The 27,896-nt window shown below is 33.0% G+C and overlaps 3 protein-coding genes across 10 annotated transcripts in view; 1 reads left to right on the forward strand and 2 right to left on the reverse strand.

The window, feature by feature from the left end:
• Nucleotides 1–1,339, reverse strand: part of LOC145334813 (protein RCC2 homolog) — a 73,879-nt gene extending 72,540 nt beyond the window's left edge. Inside the window, exons 1-2 of the mRNA XM_080180435.1 lie at nt 1,163–1,339; nt 417–533 (exon numbers count right to left, since the gene is read on the reverse strand). Of these exons, the coding sequence (XP_080036561.1) occupies nt 417–533; nt 1,163–1,288 (243 nt within the window). The 5' untranslated portion in view covers nt 1,289–1,339. The remainder of the gene's footprint in view (nt 1–416; nt 534–1,162) is intronic.
• The window catches only part of Hacd2 (3-hydroxyacyl-CoA dehydratase 2), a 148,118-nt gene that overhangs the window by 98,791 nt on the left and 21,431 nt on the right, over nt 1–27,896 (forward strand). The gene's annotated exons all lie outside the window — the stretch shown is intronic.
• Nucleotides 1,339–27,599, reverse strand: Med (Smad/Smad4 homolog Medea). Of its 8 annotated transcripts, none has more exons than XM_080180433.1 (19): nt 27,510–27,599; nt 26,107–26,198; nt 25,084–25,193; nt 19,653–19,792; nt 19,244–19,279; nt 18,236–18,316; nt 16,156–16,210; nt 15,591–15,698; nt 15,054–15,173; nt 14,436–14,529; nt 13,980–14,065; nt 12,749–12,827; nt 9,251–9,341; nt 8,595–8,668; nt 7,507–7,567; nt 6,641–6,837; nt 5,646–5,718; nt 2,611–5,073; nt 1,339–1,447 (listed from the first exon to the last, which is right to left on the reverse strand). In XM_080180433.1, exons 2-18 carry the CDS (start codon nt 26,172–26,174, stop codon nt 4,987–4,989), a joined length of 1,560 nt encoding a protein of 519 aa, XP_080036559.1. In that variant the 5' UTR covers nt 26,175–26,198; nt 27,510–27,599; the 3' UTR covers nt 1,339–1,447; nt 2,611–4,986. The 8 variants fall into 8 exon arrangements, with proteins under 8 accessions (XP_080036559.1, XP_080036558.1, XP_080036557.1 ...); XM_080180432.1 differs by lacking the exon at nt 27,510–27,599 and having other exon boundaries at nt 2,611–4,328; nt 4,750–5,073; nt 26,107–26,220; XM_080180431.1 differs by lacking the exon at nt 27,510–27,599 and having other exon boundaries at nt 2,611–4,328; nt 4,721–5,073; nt 26,107–26,220.

Raw genomic sequence — 27,896 nt, forward strand, 5'->3', positions numbered from 1 at the left:
TTGAAACTGACCTGATTACTGCTGACATTCCTAACTCTGACATCCTTGAAACCGACCTGATTACTGCTGACATGCCTAACTCTGACATCCTTGAAACTGACCTGATTACTGCTGACATGCCTAACTCTGACATCCTTGAAACTAAACTGATTACTGCTGACATGCCTAACTCTGACATCCCTGAAACTGACCTGATTACTGCTGACATGCCTAACTCTGACATCCTTGAAACCGACCTGATTACTGCTGACATGCCTAACTCTGACATCCTTGAAACTGACCTGATTACTGCTGACATGCCTTACTCTGACATCCTGGAAACTAACCTGATTACTGCTGACATGCCTAACTCTGACATCGTTGAAACCAACCTGATTACTGCTGACATGCCTAACTTTGATATCCTTGAAACCAACCTGATTACTGCTGACATGCCTAACTCTGACATCCTTGAAGGATTTGATGAAGTGTGGCTCGTAGATGTTTTTCTTGGACCAGAACGCCTCCTCCTTCAACTTGGCGGGCTTTTGTTGCTGAAAATCAGGGTAATCGTAAGAATTTGAATTTTCCTTTAACTAATCTTCCCTCTATATACAAACCTCCCCCCCCACCAAAAAAAAACACCACATTTCAGGGAGGGAGGGGGCATTTGGCTGTTATTACACTAGTCTCCAACGTTTTATAATAACGTTTTCGTAATATTCGTTGACTTAACCAACTTTTGGGACTTTTATTTATTTTGATTAGTTGGTTCATTAAGTTTGATTGTCCAAGCGCTTCAACCACTAATTGTAATCCCCATTAGAAAAAATCGTTTGTTATCGGTCTCGGCTTAGTATAGGTTTAGTAATGTTAATGAAAATCCTACAAGGTTTTAGTTTGTAGTCCACTCATGAGATATGAATAGTTTTTTTTTATCGCATTGTAATAAAAACAGCTTTTTGCAGATATAAATATAAAATTATATAACCAGTTTTTTTGCCCCGAAAGGCCGAAGGAACGGTTTAACAAAACTGGTTTGTATATGATTGTACATTTTTATATTCGTTGAAAACTGGGTATAATACGATACCATACATGATTTTTCAGTATGGCAGAGAACCAGTTGTTAACCAACGGATATTAATCGGTTTCGACGCCATACTGGTAATAATATTCTTACCAGTTCCCAGTCTGTGTTACCACAGAAGAGCAGCCTGCCACACTCAGGATCCAACTTGGCCTTTTTCGCGCCATTTTCAGCGCTACCATTCTCTCCATTCTCACTCTCTGCTGGGCGCTTCTCCATTTTAAATATGGCGGCTAATTTGGTGGCGGGAAAAATAGGTCACGTGGTGGTTTTCTGAAACATACGCGCACATTAAAGTATTTGTTGATAAAAGTTAGTCAGGATATTTTAGAGCATAGTATGTTGTGTTTAAGTAATTACAAGTATGTTGTGTTTAGGCTTTTTAAAAACGATTTTACAATTTTAGTTTTAAAAATGAAGGATTTAATGAAATGAAAGAAAAAACGTGAATTAAACAATGAGAATTTAAAAATTAAAAAGGATTTAATTAATATTATTACAATTTTCCTAAATTCTTCAGACGCCATTTCAAGACGCAGCAAGTAAACGTGAACATCAAATAATTACAAACTTTATCCACTTAATAAAATTTTTTGAATTTGATAAAGAAATTGTTTTGATGGGAAACGTGACACATAGAAAAATTGTAAAACTTTATAATGAATTTGCTACAAATAGTGCAGCTACTCAAGAAGACAAGATTAATTTCTAGACAAGAAAATTTAAAGCAGAAAAGTTAGGTCACCCCACCCATATTATCTCTCTAAATAATATTTTCCCTTGTTATTAAATAGTGATACTGTCATTTTGACTTTGACACAGCATTTGATGAAATTAAATTATTTCTTCAGTATGGTTTCGAAACCGCTTAATATCCGCTGGATTAGAATCATTTCTCATCATTCTTAAAATCATGTATAGCATCGTATTACACCCCATTTTTCCACCCATTTTAAAATAAAACTAATGAAGTTTTGTTAGCCCAGGCCTTCGGCCCCTCGAGGCTAAAAAATCTAAAGTTTTCATTTTAATATCCGCGGAAAGCTATCTATAATGCGATGCGATAAAAAACTATTCAGAAATGTGAGGTTATGTAGTGTCAAAATCATCGTTTCTTCATAAATTAAAAAAAAAACTTTGATATTTACTTATCATTTTGGTATTTTCTAATGGATTAATAGATTCTTGTAAAATTGTATAATTGTGCACATAAATCTGATGTACTGCCGAGTATAAACGTAGAAGAAAAATATAACAATAGAAACGAATTAATAAAAATATCTTACTTGCACAACGTACGAAGTATTATTTTTACTGCTAATTATAAAGTTATTTCCTTATTTGATTAGGTCTTAGAAAAAAATATATCTTATCTATAATATGATTATTATCATTGCTTTTTGGTATGTTTCCGAAAACGCCATAAAAAGAAGTATTATTAAAAACAATAATATTAATTGGAAAGAAAAAAATATTTAGGTAAATTATTGAGATCTTAGTCAAATTGAGATTTTTTATGACACCTAATGTATAATTAATACCTTTTGAACATAAAAGGAGTAAAAAATAGTTTTTTTTCAGGTAAAATATCTGAAAACACAACATTTATGTTCTAAAATGGAAAAACACAAAAATGATTTTTAACTAAAAGCACAGGACTGGGTCAATAGAAACAAAAGAAAAACATTTTTATGCACAAAACAATAACATAAGAAATATACAAAATAAAAAATTACCAAACCTGTAATATAATTACTTTTATCTAAAAAAAAACATCTGACAAAGTTGTTTTACAATAAAAAAGGCAAAATTTTGGAAGATTTTATTATGTAATAGCATCATAGGAGAGAGAGTGAGACAGGGGTGTATATTCTGCAAAATTTACCCTGCTAAAGGGGGGGGGGGGAGGATGTGGTTGGGGTGGGAAATGTAAAAATTAAGAGAACTGAAATTTTTTTTTTTCAATTTTCCCCCTCCTTGGGTAAAGAAAAACTAAAAAATATGTGGGAGGGGGGGATAAAATGAATAAAATATTATATTAAAAATTTTCTATTTTTCCTCCCTCCTTGGTGGAAAAAAATAGGAGGGGGGGGGATGGCATGGGGGTAAGAAATAAAAAATTTTGTAACAGGGAAAAAATAAATCTTGAGCAGAATATACACCCCTGGAGTGAGATTTGGTAAAATCTTTTTTTAAAGCTGCATCAAAAAAGACTCCCCACTTAATTTTATAGAAAAAAAACATCATTTTTATAGAAGTAATACCTAACATTATGAGACTTTAGAAAATATTATTGAGAAAAATAGAAATTGGGAGATGGGCAATACTTACTAAAAAAAAAAAGATTTTACCAGAAAACTTAATTGCTTAATTTTTGTTTTAGTTTGTTTCACACTTTTCAACAAGGAAAATTAAAAACTTCTTTTAGAGAGAGTTTAATCAGAGTAATTTTTGATTTAACGAATAAAATCATGATAAGGAGAATCTCATAATTTGTATCAATTAAAAAATAAAGCCATAAAAGTGTAATGAAAGAAAAAAAGTCTCTGTTTTTTAGTAGAATTAAGATAATAAGAAAACCTTAATTAGCAAATTAGTTTTTTTCTTTGAGAGAACATTTGGTAATGAAATTACTAAATCTTGTTTATATTTACATTAATATTTAATATTATTATAACATTAATATTAACTATGTCTAATTTACTGTCAATTCTATTTAGTCAAAATATGTTAGACTATTCCATCTATTTGTTTAATATTTAATTACAATACAATGTTTTCATGAAATCATAAATGTTATTTGTAGTTCAATTTGAGCTTAAGTAATTTATTGTCTAACATGGTTCTAACATTAAGAGCTTTAAAACTAGTTTCTTCAATATTACTACAGCTGAAACTAACATTTCATTTCTTTCCAGTTAAAGTGGATGTTTATTTAATACTATTTGTTCAAATGTTAATCTCGTCAATAAAGGGTTAAAAAGCTAAAATGGCAAGTCAATATATTGCAAAAAAAAATTAAAATGAATTTATGAAAAAGAAGTTTAATACCTTTTTAGTATTTTTCTTTTTTTCATTAAAAAAAATGAAGAACAAAGAAACAAAGACAAAACAAACATTAAATTTGATAATATGATTTTTTTATTATGCACCATCTAACTAAACAATTCAATATATATATTTTTAAAATATTAACATTTAACGATTTTATTACATTTAATGTTTGTCAACAGCATGGCAAAAAAGATTGGTACACTAGCTTAGAACATTTTTACACTAATTTTTTAATGTAAAATTAATATGGACAGATGGGTTTGAAGTTTTTTTTATATCAATTTTGTCAAAATCAAAATGAATTACTTTTAGGTAATAGGAAAATACAAAATTGCGATGTAAAATTGTCGAAAATAAAACTTTTTTTGAAGTATGTAGTCAAAGGTTTTATATGGTGTAAAAAGCATTACGATATTTTGAAGATTCCTTTTATTATCTTTTAAGGGGGGCAATATTTCGCGTATTTTCAGTAGAGTTGTGTGTAGCCATTTAGTCTAATGCTCTTATTAAGTTGGATTTTTAAGAGCATTTGAACAAAAGGTTACACACAACTTTACGGAAAATACGCGGAAAAAATGTTTTTGTGAAAATACCTACTTTTTTCTATAGAACAATAATAATGTTACCATATAATAGCTCTTAATTAAACATTCACCAGAATAAATAAAATAAAAATACTTGTACTTTTTTTCAACTCATAAATGAAATAAATAAATCTCTGAATAAAAAAACCTTTGGTTTTTAGCAGACAGAGACACTTCATAGTCTTTTTTTTACCCTTCTATGGGTAGTTGCAAATAACTTGCAAGCCTGATTTCAATTCCCAAATGGATGAAAAGGAAATCCTGTAAAAAAAACTTGTCTTAATCTCTGGGTGGCATCCTGTGTCCCCCGACAGGCATGGATTGCAGCACCTCGTCCAGTATTTGTAGAGCTCGATGCAAATGTACCTAAAATATTTTAATTTTCCAAAAAAAGGGATAAGAAGAACTTTATTTCTCGTATTCATTCGAATCCGGTGGATAGGAACCGGTTCTCATCCATTCGGCACCTCGGGGCTAAAAAAATCTGGTTTTAATCTTATGATTGTACATTCTATATCCGCGGAAAGCTGTCTATGATACGATGCGAGAAATAACTATTACTAAAAAATATCAAACCTAGAACCCAGCTTTTTTAGTATCGAAGCTACTCTATAACTCACTTTATCTGTATATCAGTCCGTCAGTCTGTAACAATATGGGGGAAATGTGATTTTTTCGGCTGCTATTGAATATTGACTGATGAAATTTGCAGTGAAGATTACCTGCTATATGCTCATTTAGTCTATATATTGTTATTTTCCGTCTGTCTGTCGGTCAGGCTTCAAAAGAAATTTTGCTATTTCGTTGAGTTTTGAGTATTCCCTCCATATTGTTTTTCTTTGTCATGGCAACTAAAAATCTACCTACTCTATAAATAAATTGTATGTTTTTTTGTGCTTCGCTAATGTTTTAAATATTAACTTGTGATTAAATCTTACCTCAATCCAGCAAGGAGTTTCTTTGATTGACTTTCTGTTGTAGTCAGGTCCCCAACCTTTCACAAACGACATTCTAAAACAAGACTCAAATTAATATGAAGACTTTTAACTAGGATTGGCAATGCGAATCCTGAATCCGCCCAATTTTGAAATCCGAATCCGGAATCCGTTTTTTAATAGCGGATCCCGATTCTTACTTGGTAGGCTAAGATTAGCGTCTTGAGTTTTTTCTTTCAACTCCGCCTTTTTGAAGGCAAAGATTATCATCATTATATACATAAATATCTTTTAAAATATGGTTCGATTCTCGGAAGTGAATTATAGGGAACACCAAGAACATTAACTTTTAGGACATATTTTTAAAATTTAATTTTAAAAAAATTTTTAAAATATTGCTAGAAACCGGAATCCGTCAAAATTAAGAATCCGGAATCCGCAGGAATCCGACTTTTTTTGGACGGATTTTTGTAAGAATCCGAATCCGGTCCAAAAATTGGACGGATTGCCATCCCTAGTTCTAAACACTTTCTAAGATTAAAGTTACTATTCCGCAGGTAGAGATAGGACATTAGACTGTTAATTACAATTGTACTTTCCCAAAGTTTTTACAAGCAAGTTTTTTTATTTGTTGTTTAAAAACTTTGGTAATGTTAGATAAATTAATATTGCAAAAATTAGTGATAGATCGACTTTAGATAGATTAATGTTTTATGTGCTACAGGCTAGGCGGATACGCCAATAGAGTTCTCTTAAAAGGGCGGAGGGGAACCCCTGCTTTAAATTATAACTACGAAAAAAGAAAAAAAATTGGCAAGAGAGTTTTATCTAGAGGCAATTGGTGGTACCTTCCTCCAAATTAATTATAATTTACCAGGAACTATGAGAAGCTTCCCTTTAAAGGAGAACCATATCGGTTCAGGGGTTTAGACAGATCCTTCAGTACAGACAGACAGATATCCTAATACTTCCACCATAGAAGGATTAAATAAACTTACCTTAAAATACATGGTCTTCTTAAATCATCGACGCCTATCCCAGCCGCCGCGCTCATACTTATGGCCGGGGCAATGCCACCAACACTGCTGTCGCCAGGAAGACGACCGGCCACAGCAGCCGCCTGGGCTGCGGCCGCGGCTTGTGCGGTTGCGGCTTGACTCTGCATATTGCGGTAACACTGGCGCAGGTCAAATACCTTGGTAATAAAAATAGATTGTTATCAAGTAAGGAAAAACACCCACCCCCCTTCAATTTCAATGTTAACAAAAAGAAAAAGTTTGGGAAAGAAAAGTGTCATACAGCGGGGCTACCTAGCGACATCCTAAAATATTCTATGGTATATCATTTCTATGGGCGATTTCTTTTGAGAGGGTGGAACCCTCTTCCAAAATAGCTAAAAACCTTCCCAAGGCCTGGGAGGATCTACACTAATATAATGAAATAAACAAACAAAATTAAATAAAACTTCAAAACTTCATGAAAAAAATATACATAACTTTGTTTACAAACAAACTTTATTATCGTTGAGATATATAACCTATTGTTATTTTATTCATTTTTTACTTCCTTTCGAGTATTGAATGAAATTATTTTGTAAACAAGAAATCTTTTTTAATAGTGAGAGAAAAAATTTTCAACAGAGCCATAAATCTTAGGGGGGGGGGGGGGGGTTAACAGAGGGGGGATGGATACATCCCCTAGGTTTACACTCCTCTAACTCAAGTGCCCCTAAATGCCTCTAGCGCGTAGCAAATAGTCTGTTTATGTTACCTAATTTGTATTTGTCTGTTAGTCTATCTGTCTATATACATATATCTGTAATATCTTATTTGTCTGTCAGTCTGTCTGTCTATATATATACTACCTTAGTATTTGCCAGAGGATAAATTTTGTGTACAGCATCTCCAGGCATACGTCCAGCTTCCCTGAAAATATTAGGCTTATCGAATCTCCTTTCAAATACTTTTTGTTTATCCTGAAATAAAAGCAACAGGATGTCTGAGTGGCTGTCTCTGCCGCAAACCGCTTGAACGTTTTCCATTACAATGTAGCTCCTCCAAAGGTTCAGGGAAGATTTAAAACTATTTTGGGAAAGGATACCACCATCCTCCCAATTCAAAATTTATATGGATGGTCGAGTCTAGTGCCCCCAAGAAGCCTCTAGGGACGTAACCGCGCTAGAAATGTGCTTGTTTTTCATTCGCTTTGTTTTGACCATAAATACGGGATCTTACCTATATTTGACTATTTAATAAAAGTAAGTTAATTGAAAAACGTGATCTAAACAAAGAAGGGTTTCATAAAATTAAATTATTAAAATCTATTTAGGAGTATTTTACGTCTAAAAAAGAAATAAAAGACAATAACGTTGATGTCATCGTAAATTTAAAAACTAATTAACGTTAAACGAGCTTCATAACAAATTAGTATACAAAGAAATATTTATAAACAGATTATAAAAATTAAATAATATGTTCTAAATTAAAAAACTTGACTGGAAAGGTTGTAGTTTTTTTAATGTAGTAAATTAGAGCTGGATCTTTAAATCATTTCAAAGGTGCGCCAAATCGGGGCGAGCCAACTTTTCGCCAATGAGAGCACAGCATTTTACGAAATGCCGCGCTGTGATTGGCTGAAATTCGGCGCACCCCGATTTGGCGCACCATTGAAATGATTTAAAGATCCAGCTTAGAAGAATCAGTCATAATAGTTATTTATTATATCATATTATAGACAGCTTTCCGCTGATATTAAAATGAAAAATTAAAGGACTAAAACCTGTTTTGTTAGGCCATCTAGGGACCAAAGTCCTAAGCTTACAAAACTGGTATCAATTTTATAATTTTCACATTAATATTCGTGGAAAATTGTCTGTTTTACGATGCCATACATGATTTTTCATTATAGCTGAGAAACGGTTCTAATCCAGCGAAATTTTTTTGTTTCTGTTACCTGTCTAAATAGTAAGATTGAACAAAGACTGAGTGATCACTCAAACAACGAATCCAGACGTCTCCTTCCCCAACCTAATAGCAAAATAGTAATTATGATATTTAACGGGTAAGGAAACTCAACTAGAGTCTGAAAAAAGTCAGGGAGGGAGAGGACATTGGTGATGTACTTCAATTTATCGGCCATTGTCTCATCTTTTTAGATCCCTGGGGAAAGTGGCATGTGTAAAAAGTCTATCTATAGTTTATCATTACTGAAAATGGTTTCTTTCAAGATATCTTTTTTAATTTCTAGAAAATATTTTCAATAGAGGAACCAAACTATACTTATAGTGAAAATTTTTTTTTATTTATATTTGTGTTTCAAATCCTATAATTTAAAGCAGTAATATTTATTTTGTATGAAACTTTTGTAAGATTTCTGGAAATGCCTGTCCTTACTGCATTTGGTTTGTTTTAAGGTATTTTCTAAACCTTCCCACCCTACTTTAGGTAAGGACTTGAAGTGATGCAACCAGTGCAATATATAATAGGCCTTTAAATTTTATAATACTATCTTAAAGGACCTAAACAGTTTTTTTTTGGCTATTTTGGGGACACTGGTTCGAACCTGTAATATCTCTTAAGGAATATAAAAATTAGAAAAGTATTACTTACCAAATCTAGCTGGATTCCTTTGCCCACATGCAACCTTGCTTTCTCACTAGCTTCTGTTCTGTGTACGTTACTCAGGGCTCCCAAACAAAACCTTAACAAAACATTTTACAAGTTTTAGTTTAGAAAGAAAGTATTAAGGTTACTGGTTCGAATCTCAATTCAACAATCAATCATTTTGCCTTGTTCTGTTTAGTCGAATGCGTGTTGATATTATCCAGGTAGAAATGGGACATTGGACTGTAAATTTCACTGGCGTTAAAAACACGTTATCTTATTCGTTGGCCCAAAAACTTTGGGTACTTTTATTTAATTGTATAGGTTGCTTAATTTAACTTCTTAATGTTTTAATTCTGTTTACAGAACGGTGAATTTTGAGGATGTTCATTAATTTAGCGTCATTTGTCTTAACCCTTATATAGATAATTTAATTATATTAACTAAAGTAACTGTTTAACTGTGTGATTTAAGATAATATTTCAACAACTACTGAACCGATTAACTTCTCCATTCTATTAAATCTTTTTTTAGGTTCTGGGTGGTTTTAAGCTACTTAATCTTTATAGTTTTTAGGCTTACTCCTTCAAATACAGAGCTCGTAGACGCTAGGAGCGCAGCTGCTAGAGGAAAATAAAAACAGGGGGGCTTTAGACGTCAACCTAAATTTCTAACCATAGGTAATACATGATATAATAACTACTTAATTAAAATAAAAATATGTTTATAATCTCATTTTCTTTCATTGTACATAAACACTTATTCAGCTTATTGTTAATCTATTGTATTAAACTTAAATGTATTACTTCCTTTTATGCTTTTTAAACCCACTTATTTATAAAACTAGGACACTTAAAATCTATTCAAGATAATTAAAATATCAATGAGTAATCTACAGTTTAAAATATTATCTAAAACATAAATACTTAAAGATACATAAGAAAAAAAACGTTAATCCAACTATTACTTGATTTTAAATGTAAAGAAGTAGAAAGAAACTTTTCAGTGTCTACGTTTAATCGTACTTGACGTCTAGAAACATTTTATAAGTTGAATGGAATGAAGAGAAAAGAATAGCTATGCATGTTTTAAAACTCTATTTTTATTTTTTTAATCTTTGGCTTAAAAATAGCTTTAACTAAGTTAAATCTTTTAAACTACTTAGGAATCTTTGAACTTATTGTACTTTTATCCTAGAAGAGTTTTTTTCAGAAAATCTAGGAATTTTCTTTGTTAATCTTTATATAAAAGTAACAGGATCTGTGTCAGTCTGTGAGTTGATGTAAGGATCTCGATAACTGCTTCACTAATAGGTTTTCCTTTACATTGGTGCTTGTCAAAGGTCTTGTGAAAAGGGTAACACCACCCTCCCAATAGAAATCGCCCCCAAGAAAACATGACTCCTCCAAAATTTTTCTTTTTGAAACTAAAATTGAAAGAAGGTGGGTCGACTCCAACCAGCCCCCCCCCCCCTCCCCAAAAGAGTGCCTAGTGCCCCAAGAGGCGTCTATGGACGGAGCCACTAGTAATAATTAAAGAATAAGGATAAAGAAATAAGGTTCAATTAATCAACAACCCTCCATTCCCCCAAATATTTAATGGGTACAAAAGGCAGGAACTTCACACTTGTAAATGGGAGAAAGATAAATTTTATCGGTCATTTCCCTATCCATTGTATCATTGTTCTGCTAACTCATCTGTCTCTAATTACAAAGGTAACTATCTGCCAAATTCAGGCAGGGAGGGAGGGAAGGGACATTGGGCAGCAGAATACACTTTGTAACAAAGTTATCTTAGTTGTTAATTCAAACTCTAAACACTTTCATTGAATTCTAATTGGTTGGTTGGTTCCAAACAACTAGTGCAGTGTAAAAACTTTTCAACCAATAATATTATTCAGATGGAGTTATTATGTTTATCATCATCCAGGATGCATATCAATTTAACATCGATTATCTTATCCCTTAAGATCCCTGGTCAAACTTCTTAATGAAATCATTAAACAGTAATTTTGTTGATACAAGAAAGTAAAAATGTTTTTGCTGATTTTTTACAGGGAACATAAAGGTCTTCAAATAATAATTTTTGAGACAAAATATAATGTTTATGGCATCTCATTGTACAATAACATGACTGTTAAATGTAAAATTATATTATTATATAATTAAAAAATAAAGTAAGTTAGTTAAGTAAAATTTACAGGCTTTTATTCTTCCTTCAAATGTCATAAACAATCACTAAGTTATTCAAACTGATATTATTGAAAATTATTCCCATTACCTCTCCCTACCTTAAATTGTATCATTGAAAAAAAACCTTAGAAAAATAAAATGTAATAATAATAAATGTAATTGACAACATTAATCTAAGGTCATTCTATAGAAAACTAATTATAAAACTTTGGGGACTAGTGTAATAAACAGCCCATTGTCCACTCTCTGGGGGAACTGGCAAGACAGACGAAAACTTATTGAGCAGCTTCGCTCCTTAAAAGTAAACATGAAAGTGAAGAAAAGTTATGGAAAGAATATAAGTTTTATTCATGAATGACACGTGATATCAAATAAATATTTTTTTTTTTTTTCATTCCCTTACATTACAGTCTTGTACTCAATTTTTTATATTTTTTTATTGATCTAAAATATTTTTATTTTTTATATTGCTACGCTAATTTCATGTTGAAGACTTTCCTTGGGGCTCAGCTCACCTCTCAAACTCACCCCCAAAAATAAATCCAATAACGAACGGCGAAGATTAGTTCAATTCAATAATATGAAAACTTAAAGTTTAACACACAACAAATATCCTTCTTAGATGATTTTAGGACCATATAAATGATGGATAAAACAAGGATGATAACATCCATAAAAGCAAAGCACTGAAACGGTAGGACAAAAGAACATTAACACTTGTAGAGTGTCAGAACTGAATAACTAGAATATAAATGAATAAAAGTCGAAACAAAATTGTAAATAGATTTTCTATACATGTTTTAAAATGGACATACGGACATTCTGTTAATGATTATAGAGATGCTACGCTTTCTGCATCGTACCTAACTACTACAGGAATCACCATGCAAAGTTTGAAATCGATGGGGCAATTCGAACATGCCTTAATTAACGAAAAAAGCTATCCGTTCCAGACGGACGTACGGACGGACCGAACCTTATTATAGAAAAGCTTCGCAGAGAAAAATAAATTGACAAAATTGCTGGAAAAAGTAGAACCAAAATGACCATTTAACAAACACCGAGGGATCTTAGGGAATAAGACTAAGGAAGATAAATTGATATTCATTCGCTTTGATGTTTAACCTTCTGTAAAATAAATTATTGGTGGAAAAATATGGACACAACTTGTTACTAAACCAACCAATCAAAATTCTATAAAAGTAGGTAACAGAAGTTTTAAACGAATAATATACCTAAAATGTTTATAATTTTAAGTACGAGAGTAATTTACAATCCAATGTCCCCTCCCTCCCTGCAAAATTGTGCATACCTGTTTCCCCCACTAGGGTCAACATATCCATCAACGATGACACTGCTCCACGCGCTGGGAACCTTGAAAATCTCTCCAACCTGTGTCATTTACATTTTGTATAATAACAGCTTTGGATTATTTGGAATAATAAGTTGGGGGGGGGGGGGGGGTGGGATAAAAGTGGTGTTTACCCCCTCAAACTTTGAAACCCCTAGTTATAGCACTACCAAATTTTAAAAATACATTACATGACATTAGTTTGTCACCCAAATTCGTAATTTACTAAGTATATTTGCGATAACTTTTATTTAATGAAATCTTCCAATTTTTAACATGTACAAAACGGCCTGCTTAATTGCTTCAAGATCCATGTCAGATCTATATAGGAAATAAATGTCTATAAACGAGCTCAAGTTTTCCAAGGAATATTTGTTTAAAACGCATAGTGCTCCAATAATCCATAAAAAACTCTCATTGCCCAGAACGATAAGACCCATTATTTTACTTTATTAAAAATAAATTCCTTTTTTTAATTTCATGTTGCTATTTACCTTATATCAATGTATTTAATTTCTAATCATAAAAAAGAAAATTTAAATTTATAAAATAATAAATGTAAGAAAACTCTGTTTTAAAAGAATTCGATTGTTGCGACACTTTGTGTGTTCAAATATTAAACTAAAATTGTAATCATCATCATTAACCCTTTGGTGATGGTAATGTAAAGAAAAAATATAATTTAAAAAATCTTTTTAAAATAATTTAGATTATTAAATATTTACTTTCTTTTAGATAGTAATGCCGGGTGAGGAAAATAGATTTATTGAGAAATAGATATGCATATAGAAAACTAGCCAATAGGGAGATAATTATATCGAGCCAACTCTAGTATTTTAATATGCGTGGATATTATAACTGGTAAAAATTGCCGTCAATTTAGGATACTAACATGGAACTCTATTATTATTTGTCAGTTTGTTCATACAGTATGAGAGGAATGGATAGGTTAAAGGGAGGGGAGGGAGCCCACTGCAAGTTTCACTTTATTATAGATCATCAAAATCTGGTGTAAGATCCAAGTAATAATATATCCATTGCATGCATGTTCCTGTGTGTTTAGTTCATAGTACCCAATACTAACATGAAAATATTGGTAAGGAAGGGATGGGTTAAAGGAAAGGGGATGGAAGGTATCGGTATTTTAGCCCGCTGCAAGTTTCACTTATATATTCATTGTTATTATTAAGTTCCTGTGTGTCTAGTTCATAGTATCCAATACTGCACCAGAACTCGGGTAGCATCATGTTCGAGATGGGCCCCACAGGCTCCGGGATCCTATAAAAAGGTGTTTTTTAATAAAAAGGGGGTCATTTGCAAGTAATATTTGAGTAAAAAACGAGAAAAAAAAACAATTTGAGGGGTGTATACTTATAGCTTTTAATATAAACTAAAAGAATGTTATAAAAAAACACCACTCTTGCGGCTGAACAACTTAAGGCTTTGTTTTAAAAGATGTAGAGAAGGTCAGAAAAATAGCCTAAAGCCATCTAAAGCCATGCCACAGTACCAGTCCCTATATTTTAAGAAGCACAAACCTTTTGGTTCAATGGTTATATTGAGAAATCAAATTAAAGCATACAGACGGACAGGCAGACATCATACTACTTTGTATTATAGAGAGGAAAAGAAGATATAAATTGTTTACCTGGTTGGCGCTGGGGCAGGATTCCATTGGTCCGGTGGTCCTCCAGATCTTCCAGGTCCTTCCTCCTTGGTATACGAGAGGGTTGCCGGTGGTCCTAAACAATAATCCTGTTACTAATGCAATACTTGTAATATTTTAGAGGTTGAATATTTGTTTGTGTAGAGTGGTGTGGTGGTAAATCGAGTCTTTTTTTTACCATTGATAAAAAATATACTTCTCTTAACTTCTCTCAAGATTCATTTTTAGATTATGAATAGATGGGTCAGAGGCTAGCTGCCTGTCTTGGTTTTATTAAGATAAAGTATAAGTTGATCAAAAATCGATTTTTATATATACTAATGGCACAGACTGCAATTACCCCACCAATGAGGTAAATATGGTAAGTGATTTTGTAATCTATAGTGCACCATATAAAAATCATAAATATTTTAAGAAATTACTAGTTAGGTCAAGCATTAAGCTATCTAACAGTTTAAGCGAGATGCAGATTGGAATTTTTTTTTGTACAAAAAAGCGAGGAGCTAAATCTTGGTGTAAATAAAAAAATGATTTTCTTAAAATCTTTTATGGAAAAACAAAAGAAAAAAAAATGCGCAGTCTCTCATTAACATCAATTACCTGGAAAATTAAGCGGCGATGGGCCAGGAACCGAACTCGAGCTGCTGGGTGCGTCGCCATTCTGTCCATTCTGAGAGGGTGTGGAGGGACCCCCAGACGAGGAGGGCGGGTTACTTGGTCCTACAATCATTTTATCATTTCAGGAATCTAAAGGGATAAGACAAAGGCCGATAAATTGATGTACAATGTACATCCCAAATGATGATACACAAAATACCCTCCCTGAAGGATTTACTAAATATGAAAGATAAATCAGAAAGAGACAGTCTTTACATTAAACACATTTAAAGCAATATAATTCTAACATAGGCACAAAAATCAATAGAAACAAGAGAAACAATCTCTTAGATTCCTAAAAGTGGGCGTTTTCTTGGTGTCTAAATCATTATTACGATTAATGTTAGCCTATGATTACAGGAGGGGTTTGATAATCAAAATTAAATTGTTCTAAACTCATTTTCTCCAAAAGAAACTGTTTACTAATGGCAAGATATAATATCTTAATAAGAATTGAATAAAACATAATTTATTTACTACCTGGAGGCTGGGGTGGGTGAAGACCCAAAGGATGTGGAACTGGCCTAGAACCAGGAGGGGCCCCGCCCCATTGGTGATTCACGGACTGGTTGTCAATATCCATACCCCCTAAAATAGAAGATATCAAACAAGATGAAAACAAATGATATTTCGACAGTTACTTCCAGTAAAAATCCTGATTCCTGTTAAATATAGCAATATTTTCTATATATTTTCTATATATATATATATATATATATATAACGATTATTGCATTCTATTACCCTATAAAAGGCTTCCCTAAAAGTGCCTAGCTAACACAGAACCCCAAACACCTTCTTATTTGGAAAAAACAAGCTACAAGTTTAATTTCATAATAATAATCTGTTGTAGGATCCTAGTAATAATAAATCCATTATAATAATACATTATGTTTCACTAGAATGCAACTATTATTATCGAGTCTTATATTTTTTCCATTTCTCATTGCTAAGACATAAAACACATTAATAAAAAAGAAAACATTTCAAACGTGTCGAGTAACCTCGCAACAAAAAATGCACGAAAATTAAAAGAAAATTCTCACCTGATACACTAAGGTTTCTCATATAATCAGGGTCAGCTTTTAGACCAGCATAATTCTAAATAAACATTAATGTTATTTTTCAGTATTTGGCTTCGAAACCGATTTATATCCGCTGAATTAGAACCGGATCTGATCAATACTATAAAATCATGAGGTATCATATCAAAAACAACTTATAAGGAAATAAAAATCATATAATTAATCCCGGTTTTATTTGGCCTGGGCTTTCGGCCCCTCGGGGACAATAAAACAGACATTGATCCTATAACTTTTGTCATTTTACTGTCCGCAGAAAACTTCTATGATACGATGCATACATTTTTTTTTTAAAAAACAGTTAAAGGCAAAATAGTTTTTTTTATGCGTTTTTGAATGGAATTTGGTCTTACGTTAGTGACAAGAAGATAGCAACAAGATTAAGTTGTATCATAATTACATTTTAGGAAGGTGAGAACAACTACCTCCTCCCCTATAAAGGGTATCTAAATTAATACATGGTGACTGAAAGGGCAATACTTTCCCTATAGGGCTCTCCAAAAAACCAATAACTATACCTAACCTATAACAATTTTTTTATATATATTTCTAGCCCTGCGGGACTCTTTTAACAACCCTCCATTTTAACCTTTTAAATAAAAATAAAGATAAAGGAGATATTTAAAAATTGCATTCAACATTAAGAATTTCCTACTGAAGTTCTAGACTAAAACGACCAAGCTTAAATGTTTGGTTCCATTTTACAAGAGACAAAATGAATTGAAAATGATTGCTGAAGTCGGAAAATATGTCCTAGAAAAGCGTATTTTTATTAAAATTAAGTTAAAAATGTTCTTACTTTAAAATAACTTTATTAATTTGCCATCCAAAACGTGTTCTAACCTAACAGAACATTAAATGCCTTAAAAATGAGAGGAAGGGCTATGGGTTGGAAATTACACTCCACTTCCAAAAAAGGAATTCCTTATTTCTTTTTAAAAAGGTGGAAACTTGAAAGTGTTGTACAGAAAGGATCAGAGTAATTCAAGATTTTATATTCAGGTATCCTTATAAAAAAAAAGTAACAGGATGTCTATGTGTGTGTATACCGAAGGATCTCACTAACCGCTGAACCGATGTGATTCTCCTTTTAAGTGTAGCTGTAGCTCATAGGCCCTTGAAAGGTGTATAACTATTTTGAGGAAATCGCCCCTAGAAAAATATGACGCCTTAACTTTTAAAAACATAAAACAGTGGGAGGAACGCCTCCCCACACAAACCTTAACAATTGCACCTAGAGGCCTCTTGGGACATAGCCGCCATTAAATATTAAAGAGCCAACCCTAATACACAAGCACAAAGTACTCAAGAAGCTTCTCTAAAGTTGGTAAAACTTTCTTTTGTAAAATAGCTTAAAAACTTGCCGAACTGTCAAATTAGGAGATATTCTACATATGTATGTATGTATGTGTAGATTGTAGATAGATATATTCTACCTACATATGTAAGTAGATAGATATATTCTTACATTCACATTGATTATGTATTCTATTCATTTATAACAGGCACAATTTGGTCAATACATAGCAAATCATCAAATTAAGAATACAAAATAAGTTTTCAAGCACAAGGTAAAACCATTCATCGCCTTTGAAATATACAACTTAAGACTGAGAATAAGTGTAATGTAGCAGTGGCGTGCTCAGGGTTTTTACAACAGGGTGACACCCCTCTCAAACTGACCACAAGGGGAGTGTAATACAAATAACAAGAGAGGTTTAATTCTTTTGCCAGGTGGGGTGGGGGGGGGGGGGGGGTTGGATAGCACCTCCCTATAAAAGCAACATATTTAAAAGCTTTTTTTAAACACTAGCCTTAATTAAACCTTGTGTAAGGGAGGTGTAGACCCTTATCAAAGGGGCTGTAGTAGAGAGGGTGGACACACCACCCTTTATTTTGTCAGGGTCTTGGATACCTTGTGTAAGGGAGGTGTTGTAGACCCTTATCAAAGGGGCTGTAGTCGAGGGGGTGGACACACCACCCTTTATTTTGTCAGGGTCTTGGATAGTCCCCCTTCTACACGCCACTGCTTAAAAAATTGTACCTGTATGGACAAACCAGTTAGGTCAATTCCAGGACTGACAACCCTCTCATAGTGATACGGGTTCACACAAACTGAATCCGCCTAAAAGGTAAATGTTAATTCTTAATTTTAGAATTCCTCATCATCCCTCTCCATAAAAAAATTTTAAAAAGAAAAAATTTTACTTTAAAAAGGGGGAGGTAGGTTGTGATAAAATTCTGTAAATGTGTGAGTTTTAAGGCTTAAAAACAGTAGTAGAACGATAATATTCACTAAATATAAAAATATAAAATTTTTGTCTATGGTTCTATTCAATGAGGAATACAATTACACATATTTACTGAATATTATCGTTCTACTGCTGTTTTTAAGCTTTAAAACTCACACATTTACGGGATTTTAGCACAACCTACCTCCCCCTTAGTAAAAAAATCAGTGAGGCTCGCAGTGAGGTAAAATTATCCCCACCTAATTTTTAGCCAGCCTCACTGATTTTAGTGAGGGAGTGAGCCAAAAAGTTTTTAGGAATCCACCTCTGATTTAATACAAATCATTTAAAAAACAAATGTATTTTTGACTTATTTGATAAAAATCCCCCCATAGACGTCCAAACTTTTTCAAACCCTCATTTTACCCTCAACCCCCTGTATAAAGGGGGGGGGGGCGAAAGTGACACTTTTTGAAACCAAAACTAAAAGTCAAAGGAACTCAACTAAAAAAAAGAGTTACAGGTCTGACATTTTGCATGGCAGTTGCATTAAAGGGATACAATATGGAACTGTGAAGAAACGGCGGCGCAACCGCCGAGAAAAGGCAAAAAAAAATTCGGCGGGAAACGGCGGTTTTCGGCGGTTGCGCCGCCGTTTCTTCACAGTTCCATATTGTACCCCTATAAAGCAACTGCCATGCAAAATCTCAGACCTGTAACTCTTTTTTTAGTTGAGTTCCTTTTTTGACTTTTAGTTTTGGTTTCAAAAAGTGTCACTTTCGCCCCCCCCCCCCCCCCTTAAAATAATAGGCATATTTTACCTTTAGGTCAAAAGCAAATTGACAGTATTTCACATTCTAGAATAAATTATCATTTTATTTCTATTTAAACAACGAGCTTCATCAAAAAGCTATCAAAATTCATAACAAATAAAATACATTCAAACAGACGAACGTCTCTTATAAAATATCTCTGCTATTTAAGTTCAATATCTAAATTAAATGTGACTAGATGTCTGTACGGAAGGATTTTGCTGGCCAATCTGTGAAGCTTCTTATAGGCCAAGGAAAGGTGGGGGTATCTCTCTCCACTCTCCTAAAAGAAATAACATCTGGAAAAATACTCCTCCTCCCAAATTTCTTTTTCTTTTCAAAACTAGAATTAAAAGTAAAAGGTCAAGTCCCTTTCTCTAGGGGTGAAACCGCTAGGTTTTGATAAAATGATAATTTCCTTGAGTTCATTTTTATGTAGGTCCGGCCACCTCCAAATTCTGGCGTAGATGACGTGGGGGAAACCTTTCCTGGTGGCCACCTGGAGCCTCCCATCCAGGGTACGGGGTATGGTCACACATTTTGTAGGCTGCGCACCACCTGGTAACAAATATTTGTATTAAGGGGGGGGGAAGTTTGTACACTTATAGGAAATGAAATTCAGTACCAAAGTTTGGGAGGGTACTGAGGGCTTGTTTTTAAAGTTATCAACCTAATTCTTTTTGTAGGCTCTCTTATATGACTGGATATACACGTATTTCTTTGAAAATTGAATTTCGGCACTTTCCTTCTAGGGGCTTGTGGAGCAATAGACCCCCCAAAACACTAAAAATATGAGTTCTGAACTTATTTTTAAAGATATCAACCTGATTTTTTTTTATAATACTTTTTTTAACATAACCGAATCAACGAACCATTACAGATTTCATTTTGGGACTTTCCTTCTAGGGGCTTGTGGAGCAATAGACCCCCCAAAACACTAAAAATATGAGTTCTGACCTTATTTTTAAAGATATCAACCTGATTTTTTTTTAATAATACTTTTTTAACATAACCGAATCAACGAACCATTACAGATTTCATTTTGGGACTTTCCTTCTAGGGGCTTGTGGAGCAATAGACCCCCCAAACACTAAAAATATGAGTTCTGACCTCATTTTTAAAGATATCAACCTGATTTTTATTAATAATACTTTTTTAACATAACCGAATCAACGAACCATTACAGATTTCATTTTGGGACTTTCCTTCTAGGGGCTTGTGGAGCAATAGACCCCCCAAAACACTAAAAATATGAGTTCTGACCTTATTTTAAAGGATATCAACCTGATTTTTTTTATAATACTTTTTTAACATAACCGAATCAACTAACCATTACAGATTTCATTTTGGGACTTTCCTTCTAGGGCTTGTGGAGCAAAAGACCCCCAAAAACACTAAAAATATGAGTTCTTACCTTATTTTTAAAGATATCAACCTGATTTTTTTCAATAATACTTTTTTAACATAACCGAATCAACGAACCATTACAGATTTCATTTTGGGACTTTCCTTCTAGAGCTAGTGGAGCAAAAGACTCCAAAAAAAACACTAAAAGAAAATTGAAGAAACCATTACGGATTTCATTTTGGTACTTTTCTTCTAGGGGCTTGTGGAGCAAGACCCCCAAAATCTACGTACTATTACAGATTTCATTTTAGGACTCTCTTTCTAGGGGCTTGTGGAGCAAAAGACCCAAACACTAAAAATATGAGTTCTGAGCTTATTTTTAAATATATCAAACTGTTTTTTTTTAAATAATACTTTTTTAACATAACCGAACTAAGAAACCATTACGGATTTCATTTTGGGACTTTCCTTTTAGGAGCTAGTGGAGCAAAGATCCCAAAAACACTAAAAATATGAGTTCTGAGCTTATTTTTAAAGATATTAACCCGATTATTTTATAATACTTTTTTAACATAACCAAATCTACGAAACAATACAGATTTCATTTTGGGACTTTCCTTCTAGAGCTAGTGGAGCAAAAGACTCAAAAAAAAAACACTAAAAATAGGAGTTCTGAGCTTATTTCTAAAGATGTCAACCTGATTTTTTAAAGAAAACTTTTTTAACAACTTACTTAATGAACCATTACAGATTTCATTTTGGGACTTTACTTCTAGGGACTAGTGGAGCAAAAGACCCCCCAAAACACTAAACATATGAGTTCTGACCTTATTTTTAAAGTTATCAACCTGATTTTTTTAAAATTTTTTAACACTGAACTTGGTAACTTTTACAGATTTAATTTTGGGACTTTCCTTCTAGAAGCTAGTGAAGCAAAACACTAAAAATATTTTTTTAATGTGAAATTTTTTCACATAAATGAACTATGTAGGGTAAAGCGGGGCGATCTCGGTTTTGAGGTGAAGTCGGTATTTTTTTAACCACCTTCATTAAATGACATTTTTCTCCATGTTCTAATCGACTGACAGAAAAAAACATAACAAATTTGTTCCTTATTAAATTGCCTACAAAAAAGTATAAAATGAAATTTTTGTGAGATGAATTTTTAGGGTACTTATTGGGTCTTACAGTCGGACGACAAAAATTTTTTTTTTCGATTTTTTTGCTTCGGTCGGAAAAATGGGAAGTTGGACAAAAACTGGTAAGAGCTAGAGCTTAGACGTCTTCAGGGGACTTATTAAGAATCTAATAGGCTATCCATTTCCGTTTAAAACTTTAAAAAAGCTTGTATAGTTTTTTCTTAAATCGACTAAAAGTGAAGCGGGGCGAATTCGGTTTTTTCACTTTTTATACTAACTTTTTCAATTTTATATAAAAAAGTGAAATTTTCGAGAAAAAAAGTCAAATTTCTCGTACTTCGAAAATTTTTTTTTTTTTTTTTGTAGAAAAAATTGTCCGATCTTCATAATTTTTTTTGTGAATGCTCTTTATTACATTTAGCAACTTAAACCTTTAGGGCATGCTGTAATTAAATCAATATGTCATAGGTTTTTAGAAGCTGGAAAATCGACCACAGATTTTGCCAAACTTTTCTTTTTTTTCAACTTGTTTTTTTTAGGAAATTTTGCTAATAGAACTAATTTTTTTTGGCCAAATCTATTCAAAATTGCCTTTAAAGTTATAAAAAATTATTTTTTCTAGTAGTATTTTTATGTTTTTTATCAAAAAAATTTTTGAAAAAAAAGTCAAATTTCGCGTACTTGGGAAAAATTATTTTTTTTGGTAGAAAAAATTGACCTATCTTAATAAATTTTTTTGTGCATACTCTTTATTACATTTAGCAACTTTTACCTTTTGGGCATGCTGTAATAAAATCAATACGTCATCGATTTTTCGAAGCTTGAAAATGCCCTACCGACTTCGCCTCAAGGCGGGGCGAAGTCGGTGCCGTTTTAGAGATCAATTTTGACAAACTTCCCAAAGTCCTAGGTTTACGTCCTTTTAGGACCTGATCGACTTTTCCGAGATCTTTCTACTGGTCTTGGTCCCATTTAAAAAAATAATTTTTACGATTTGCTGGTTCAAAAAACCGAAAAATACACCGAGTTCGCCCCGCTTTACCCTAATCATTACAGATTTTGATTTCCTTCTAGGGTCCAATGAAAATTCGCTTGAATCAATTCACAGTAATATTCAAATATTATGTAGTATTCTTTAAAAAAATTACATTAAGACAACTAGATTAAGGTTTCATAATACTTGGTATAGAAATACTGTACAAAGACTAAAAATGATGATGTATCCCAACAAATTTTAAAGAATTTAAAAAAGTCAAAAACTATCTACATAATTGAAAAAAATTAAGTATTCAGTGTAAAAACAGAAAACTATTAGTTATTGATTGGATTTCAATTGCAACAAATACAGCATGTCTTTTGCCCCACTAGCTTCTAGAAGGAAAGTCCCAAATGAAATCTGTAAAAGTTACCAAGTTCGGTTATGTTAAAAAAGTGTTAAAAAAATCAGGTTGATATCTTTAAAAATAAGGTCAGAACTCATATTTTTAGTGTTTTAGGGGTCTTTTGCTCCACTACACCCTAGAAGGAAAGTCCGAAAATGAAATCTGTAATGGTTCTTTGATTCGGTTATGTTAAAAAAGAAAATGAAAAAAAATCAGGTTGATATCCTTTAAAATAAGGTCAGAACTCATATTTTTAGTGTTTTGGGGGGTCTATTGCTCCACAAGCCCCTAGAAGGAAAGTCCCAAAATGAAATCTGTAATGGTTCGTTGATTCGGTTATGTTAAAAAAGTATTATTAAAAAAAATCATGTTGATATCTTTAAAAATAAGGTCAGAACTCATATTTTTAGTGTTTTGGGGGGTCTATTGCTCCACAAGCCCCTAGAAGGAAAGTCCCAAAATGAAATCTGTAATGGTTCGTTGATTCGGTTATGTTAAAAAAGTATTATAAAAAAAATCAGGTTGATATCTTTAAAAATAAGGTCAGAACTCATATTTTTAGTGTTTTGGGGGGTCTATTGCTCCACAAGCCCCTAGAAGGAAAGTCCCAAAATGAAATCCGTAATGGTTTCTTCAATCGGTTATGTTGAAAAAGTATTATTTTTAAAAAATCAGGTAGATATCTTTAAAAATATGGTCAGAACTCATATTTTTAGTGTTTTTTGGGGTCTTTTGCTCCACAAGGCCCTAGAAGGAAAGTCCCAAAATGAAATCTGTAATGGTTCGTTGACTCGGTTATGTTACAAAGGTATTATTAAAAAAAATCAGGTTGATATCTTTAAAAATAAGGTCAGAACTCATATTTTTAGTGTTTTGGGGGGTCTATTGCTCCACTAGGCCCTAGAAGGAAAGTCCCAAAATGAAATCTGTAATGGTTCGTTGATTCGGTTATGTTAAAAAAGTATTATAAAAAAAAATCAGGTTGATATCTTTAAAAATAAGTTCAGAACTCATATTTTTAGTGTTTTGGGGGGTCTATTGCTCCACAAGCCCCTAGAAGGAAAGTGCAGAAATTCAATTTTCAAAGAAATACGTGTATATCCAGTCATATAAGAGAGCCTACAAAAAGAATTAGGTTGATAACTTTAAAAACAAGCCCACAGTACCCTCCCAAACTTTGGTACTGAATTTCATTTCCTATAAGTGTACAAACTTCCCCCCCCCTTAAGTGTTTTATGCGCGACAGGGATCTAAAGGGATAAGACAATGGTAAATAAATTGATGTATATTTCCTATGATGATACACAAAATCAACCCTTTTGTAGATTACAATTAGTGGTTGACACTAAACTAAATGAATCAAACAATTAAAATTCAATGAATTTCCCCAAAGTTGTCGAGTCAACGAATAAGAAAACGTGATTATAAATCTGTAGGGACCAGTGTTCCCTCCTTTCCTGGTTATGCGAGCTAAGGTAAATCATATAGAGTAACCATTCTTGTATTTATAAATGTTTAGGCATTGATATATAATTCAGAAAAAAAACTGCCCCAAGAGTAAGACCCTTATCGGCTGCTAGCAAATTGATTTTAGTTCTTTTGTAGAGACGCTATTAGCTGATTTCAAAGATAGTTACCTACACTAGTACACATAGCCCATGCCCCCTACATTCTTTCACTTTGATGTCTGAGAATTAAGTGTGAGTGAGTATGTGTTTGTCTGGTCGATGTATGCTTTCTCTTATTAATTGATAAGACAATGGACAATAAATTGATGTACATCGCCAATGCAAATAAACAAAATTAACCCAAACTTAGATTAAAATTATAGGTTGGAAAGTCTGGACATTACTTATTCAGTAGCAACTAATCAAGATTTAATTAAAGTACCCAAAGTTATTGAGCAAACTAATGAAAATATGACTTAATAAAACTTTGGGTACCATTATAATTTACTTTATATAAGTAAAACTATTAATACCTGTTGTAATGGCTGTAATTAAAGAGTCAAGTTCATCTCTCTTTTCTTTCAATTTTTTCACAAGTGATTCTATTGCACGTTTGCTGAATGCTTCGCTCTCTCCACCTTGCCTGAAATATAGAAACAACTAGCGGCTACGCCCCCTAGAAGACTCTAGGGGCACTTAAGGTAGGAGGTGGAAAAGTCGACCTCATCCCATTTTAAATTTGAGTTTCAAAAGAGTAAAAAAATTTTTTGGGAGGGGAGGGGGGTGAAGACACCCTCCACAAAAATAGCTTAAAACCTTCCCAGGACTTATAAGAAGCTTCAATGTAACGGAGAACAAAATCGCTTCAGTGGTTAGAGAGATCCTTCGGGACAGACAAAAAACGCCTAGTACTTTATATAATAGGATAAGTAGCAGCACTATAAAGAAAAATATGTTACATTTTCCCTTAAAGTAGCTTGTTGAGCAAAGAACCCGCCCTCCCGCAAAACTACCATAACCCTTATTTTCAAATAAGGAGGGATTCAATGATCGACTGACATTTTGTTGGAAAGCACCAAAGTTATTGTGTATTTACTGAAGCCGGATGATATACTAAAAGATTTGCCAAAAGTGTAAGTATATTGAAAGAACAATGAACGATAAAAAATCTTTTCCTCGTGTCTTTGAGTTATTATCTGCCTTTGATAGCTAGAAAATACAATGCCCAGGGAGAGAGATTGATTATTGTACTAATCCCCAAAGATTTATAATAACGTTTTCTTACTCGTTGACCTAACAACTTTCGGGACTTATGAATTTTGATTGGTTGGCTAATAAACGTTTCAATCACTACAGGTGGGTTAATTCTCTGTATCATCTTTGGGGATGCACATCAATTTATCGGCCATTGTCTTATCTTTTTAGATCCCTGGTACAACATACCTGTGGCACATGAGACTATGAACAATGGAGAGACATGCATCAGCAGATGTTGGGGCCTGATTATAATACAACTTTAGGGACTATCCTCTCCCTCCCTCCCTGGGGTACAATACCTGTGGCACATGAGACTATGAACAATGGAGAGACATGCATCAGCAGATGTTGGGGCCTGATTACTCATTTTTATTAATTCTTACACAAACACCTAAAATATTGACAAGAATAAACTAGACTTTTAGGTATAGGGGACTATGCACGAACGAGAGCAAGTGCTTTTAAACACCTTCCAGCAGTGAACCTGTTTTTAATACTAGATAAAAAAAAGACCATATAGAATAACACGGCAAAAAATAATCAAATTCTTTGGTATATTAAACACAAGCCTAGTAAATTCCAACAAAACAAGGATGAAAACATCCATAAAAGCGAAGCTCTGAAACGATATAACAGACGAACATTAACTTTTGTTGAGTGTCAGAACTGAATATACAAAATATGAAAATATAAGGTTTGACAAAATTATACGTAAATTTGTTGCAAAACTTCTTAAATACAGAATTCTGTTTAAGGACATACTGACATTTTTAATACTTGATTATAGAGATGCTTCGCTCATAATATTGTACCTTATAGTAATAGGAATCAGTAATAAAAAAATCAGATCAATCGGATGATTTTATCACATAAAAAATTGTTATTAAAAAAGTAAAAAAATCAACATGTTTAAAATAGACGTACGGACATTCTGGTAACGATTATAGAGTTGCTACGCTTTCTAAATCGTACCTAACTACTACAGAAATCACCATGCAAAGTTTGAAATCGATAGGACAATTCTAACATGCCTAAATTAACGAATAAAAGCTAACTATCTCGGACGGACGTACGGACGGACGGACGGACGTACGGACCGACCCTAATTATAGAAAAGCTTCGCTTTTAAAAATACTCAGGTTCACTGCTGGAAGGAGCTTAAAATCACTTGCCCTCGTTCTTGAATAGTTCCCTTTGTTTTATAAAATGTTAGGTGGAAATGACGTTCTCTCATCATGCAGTTTTAAATAAGTATGTCAGCATTTTTATTACATGGGTTATTTCAACAAAGCCCATCAATTATACGCTGGTCATTTCATAAAGTTTTGTAGGAGCCACAGGGTTGGCATATGGGGCACTTTTTCGATATTATCACCCAAAAAATCTGCCCGCCCCCCCCCCCCCCCAAAAAAAAAACGGGGGGTAAAAAACTCTGCCCCAAAGGACCGATAAACGGCGGCCCAAACCCACCTGCCCAAAACCGCCCGCCCTATATGCCAACCCTGTTAGCGGCTCAACTTAAATGTTTTCTATATAATATATGTGAGGTTGGAGGTTTATTATAAGTCTTTCCTCGCCCTTTTTAAAATGATTAAAATCTAAATGAAAACTTTTTAGACCAAAAGTCCTTTGGCCTATGAAATCTTATTTGAAACACACACATGCAAGCATCCACCTATTTTAGTAGAAAAGGATAGTTTACCTTAATTACAGATATTAATTCATTTTAACTTTGTAAAGAGCACCAAAATAGATTCTGGTAGATCATTTTATAACCAAATAAAATTTTCTGAAATTATTAATAACACATCACAGTTTTTTATATAAAAAAATTAATTAAAATAAAATAAGTAATTGTATTAAGCATATTAATACCTAATTAAAATCAAAATTTGAAGAGTATTTAATGATCCTAGAATAAATTAGGAAGAGAAACATTATGTGCATTCAATTCCGCATTGTGTTTTATTGTCATCGAAATTGGAGGATTTTTCTCTCGGTGTTTTCCAGTTGGAGGATTTTTTGTCTACCTAATTGCTTTGAAAACATTAAAAAAATAAATTGAAAACCTAATCTGCATGGGAATAGC

Source organism: Acartia tonsa, chromosome 12 (assembly GCF_053477335.1).
Source record: "Acartia tonsa isolate MP-2025a chromosome 12, ASM5347733v1, whole genome shotgun sequence".
In the NCBI taxonomy this organism is placed as follows: domain Eukaryota; kingdom Metazoa; phylum Arthropoda; class Copepoda; order Calanoida; family Acartiidae; genus Acartia; species Acartia tonsa.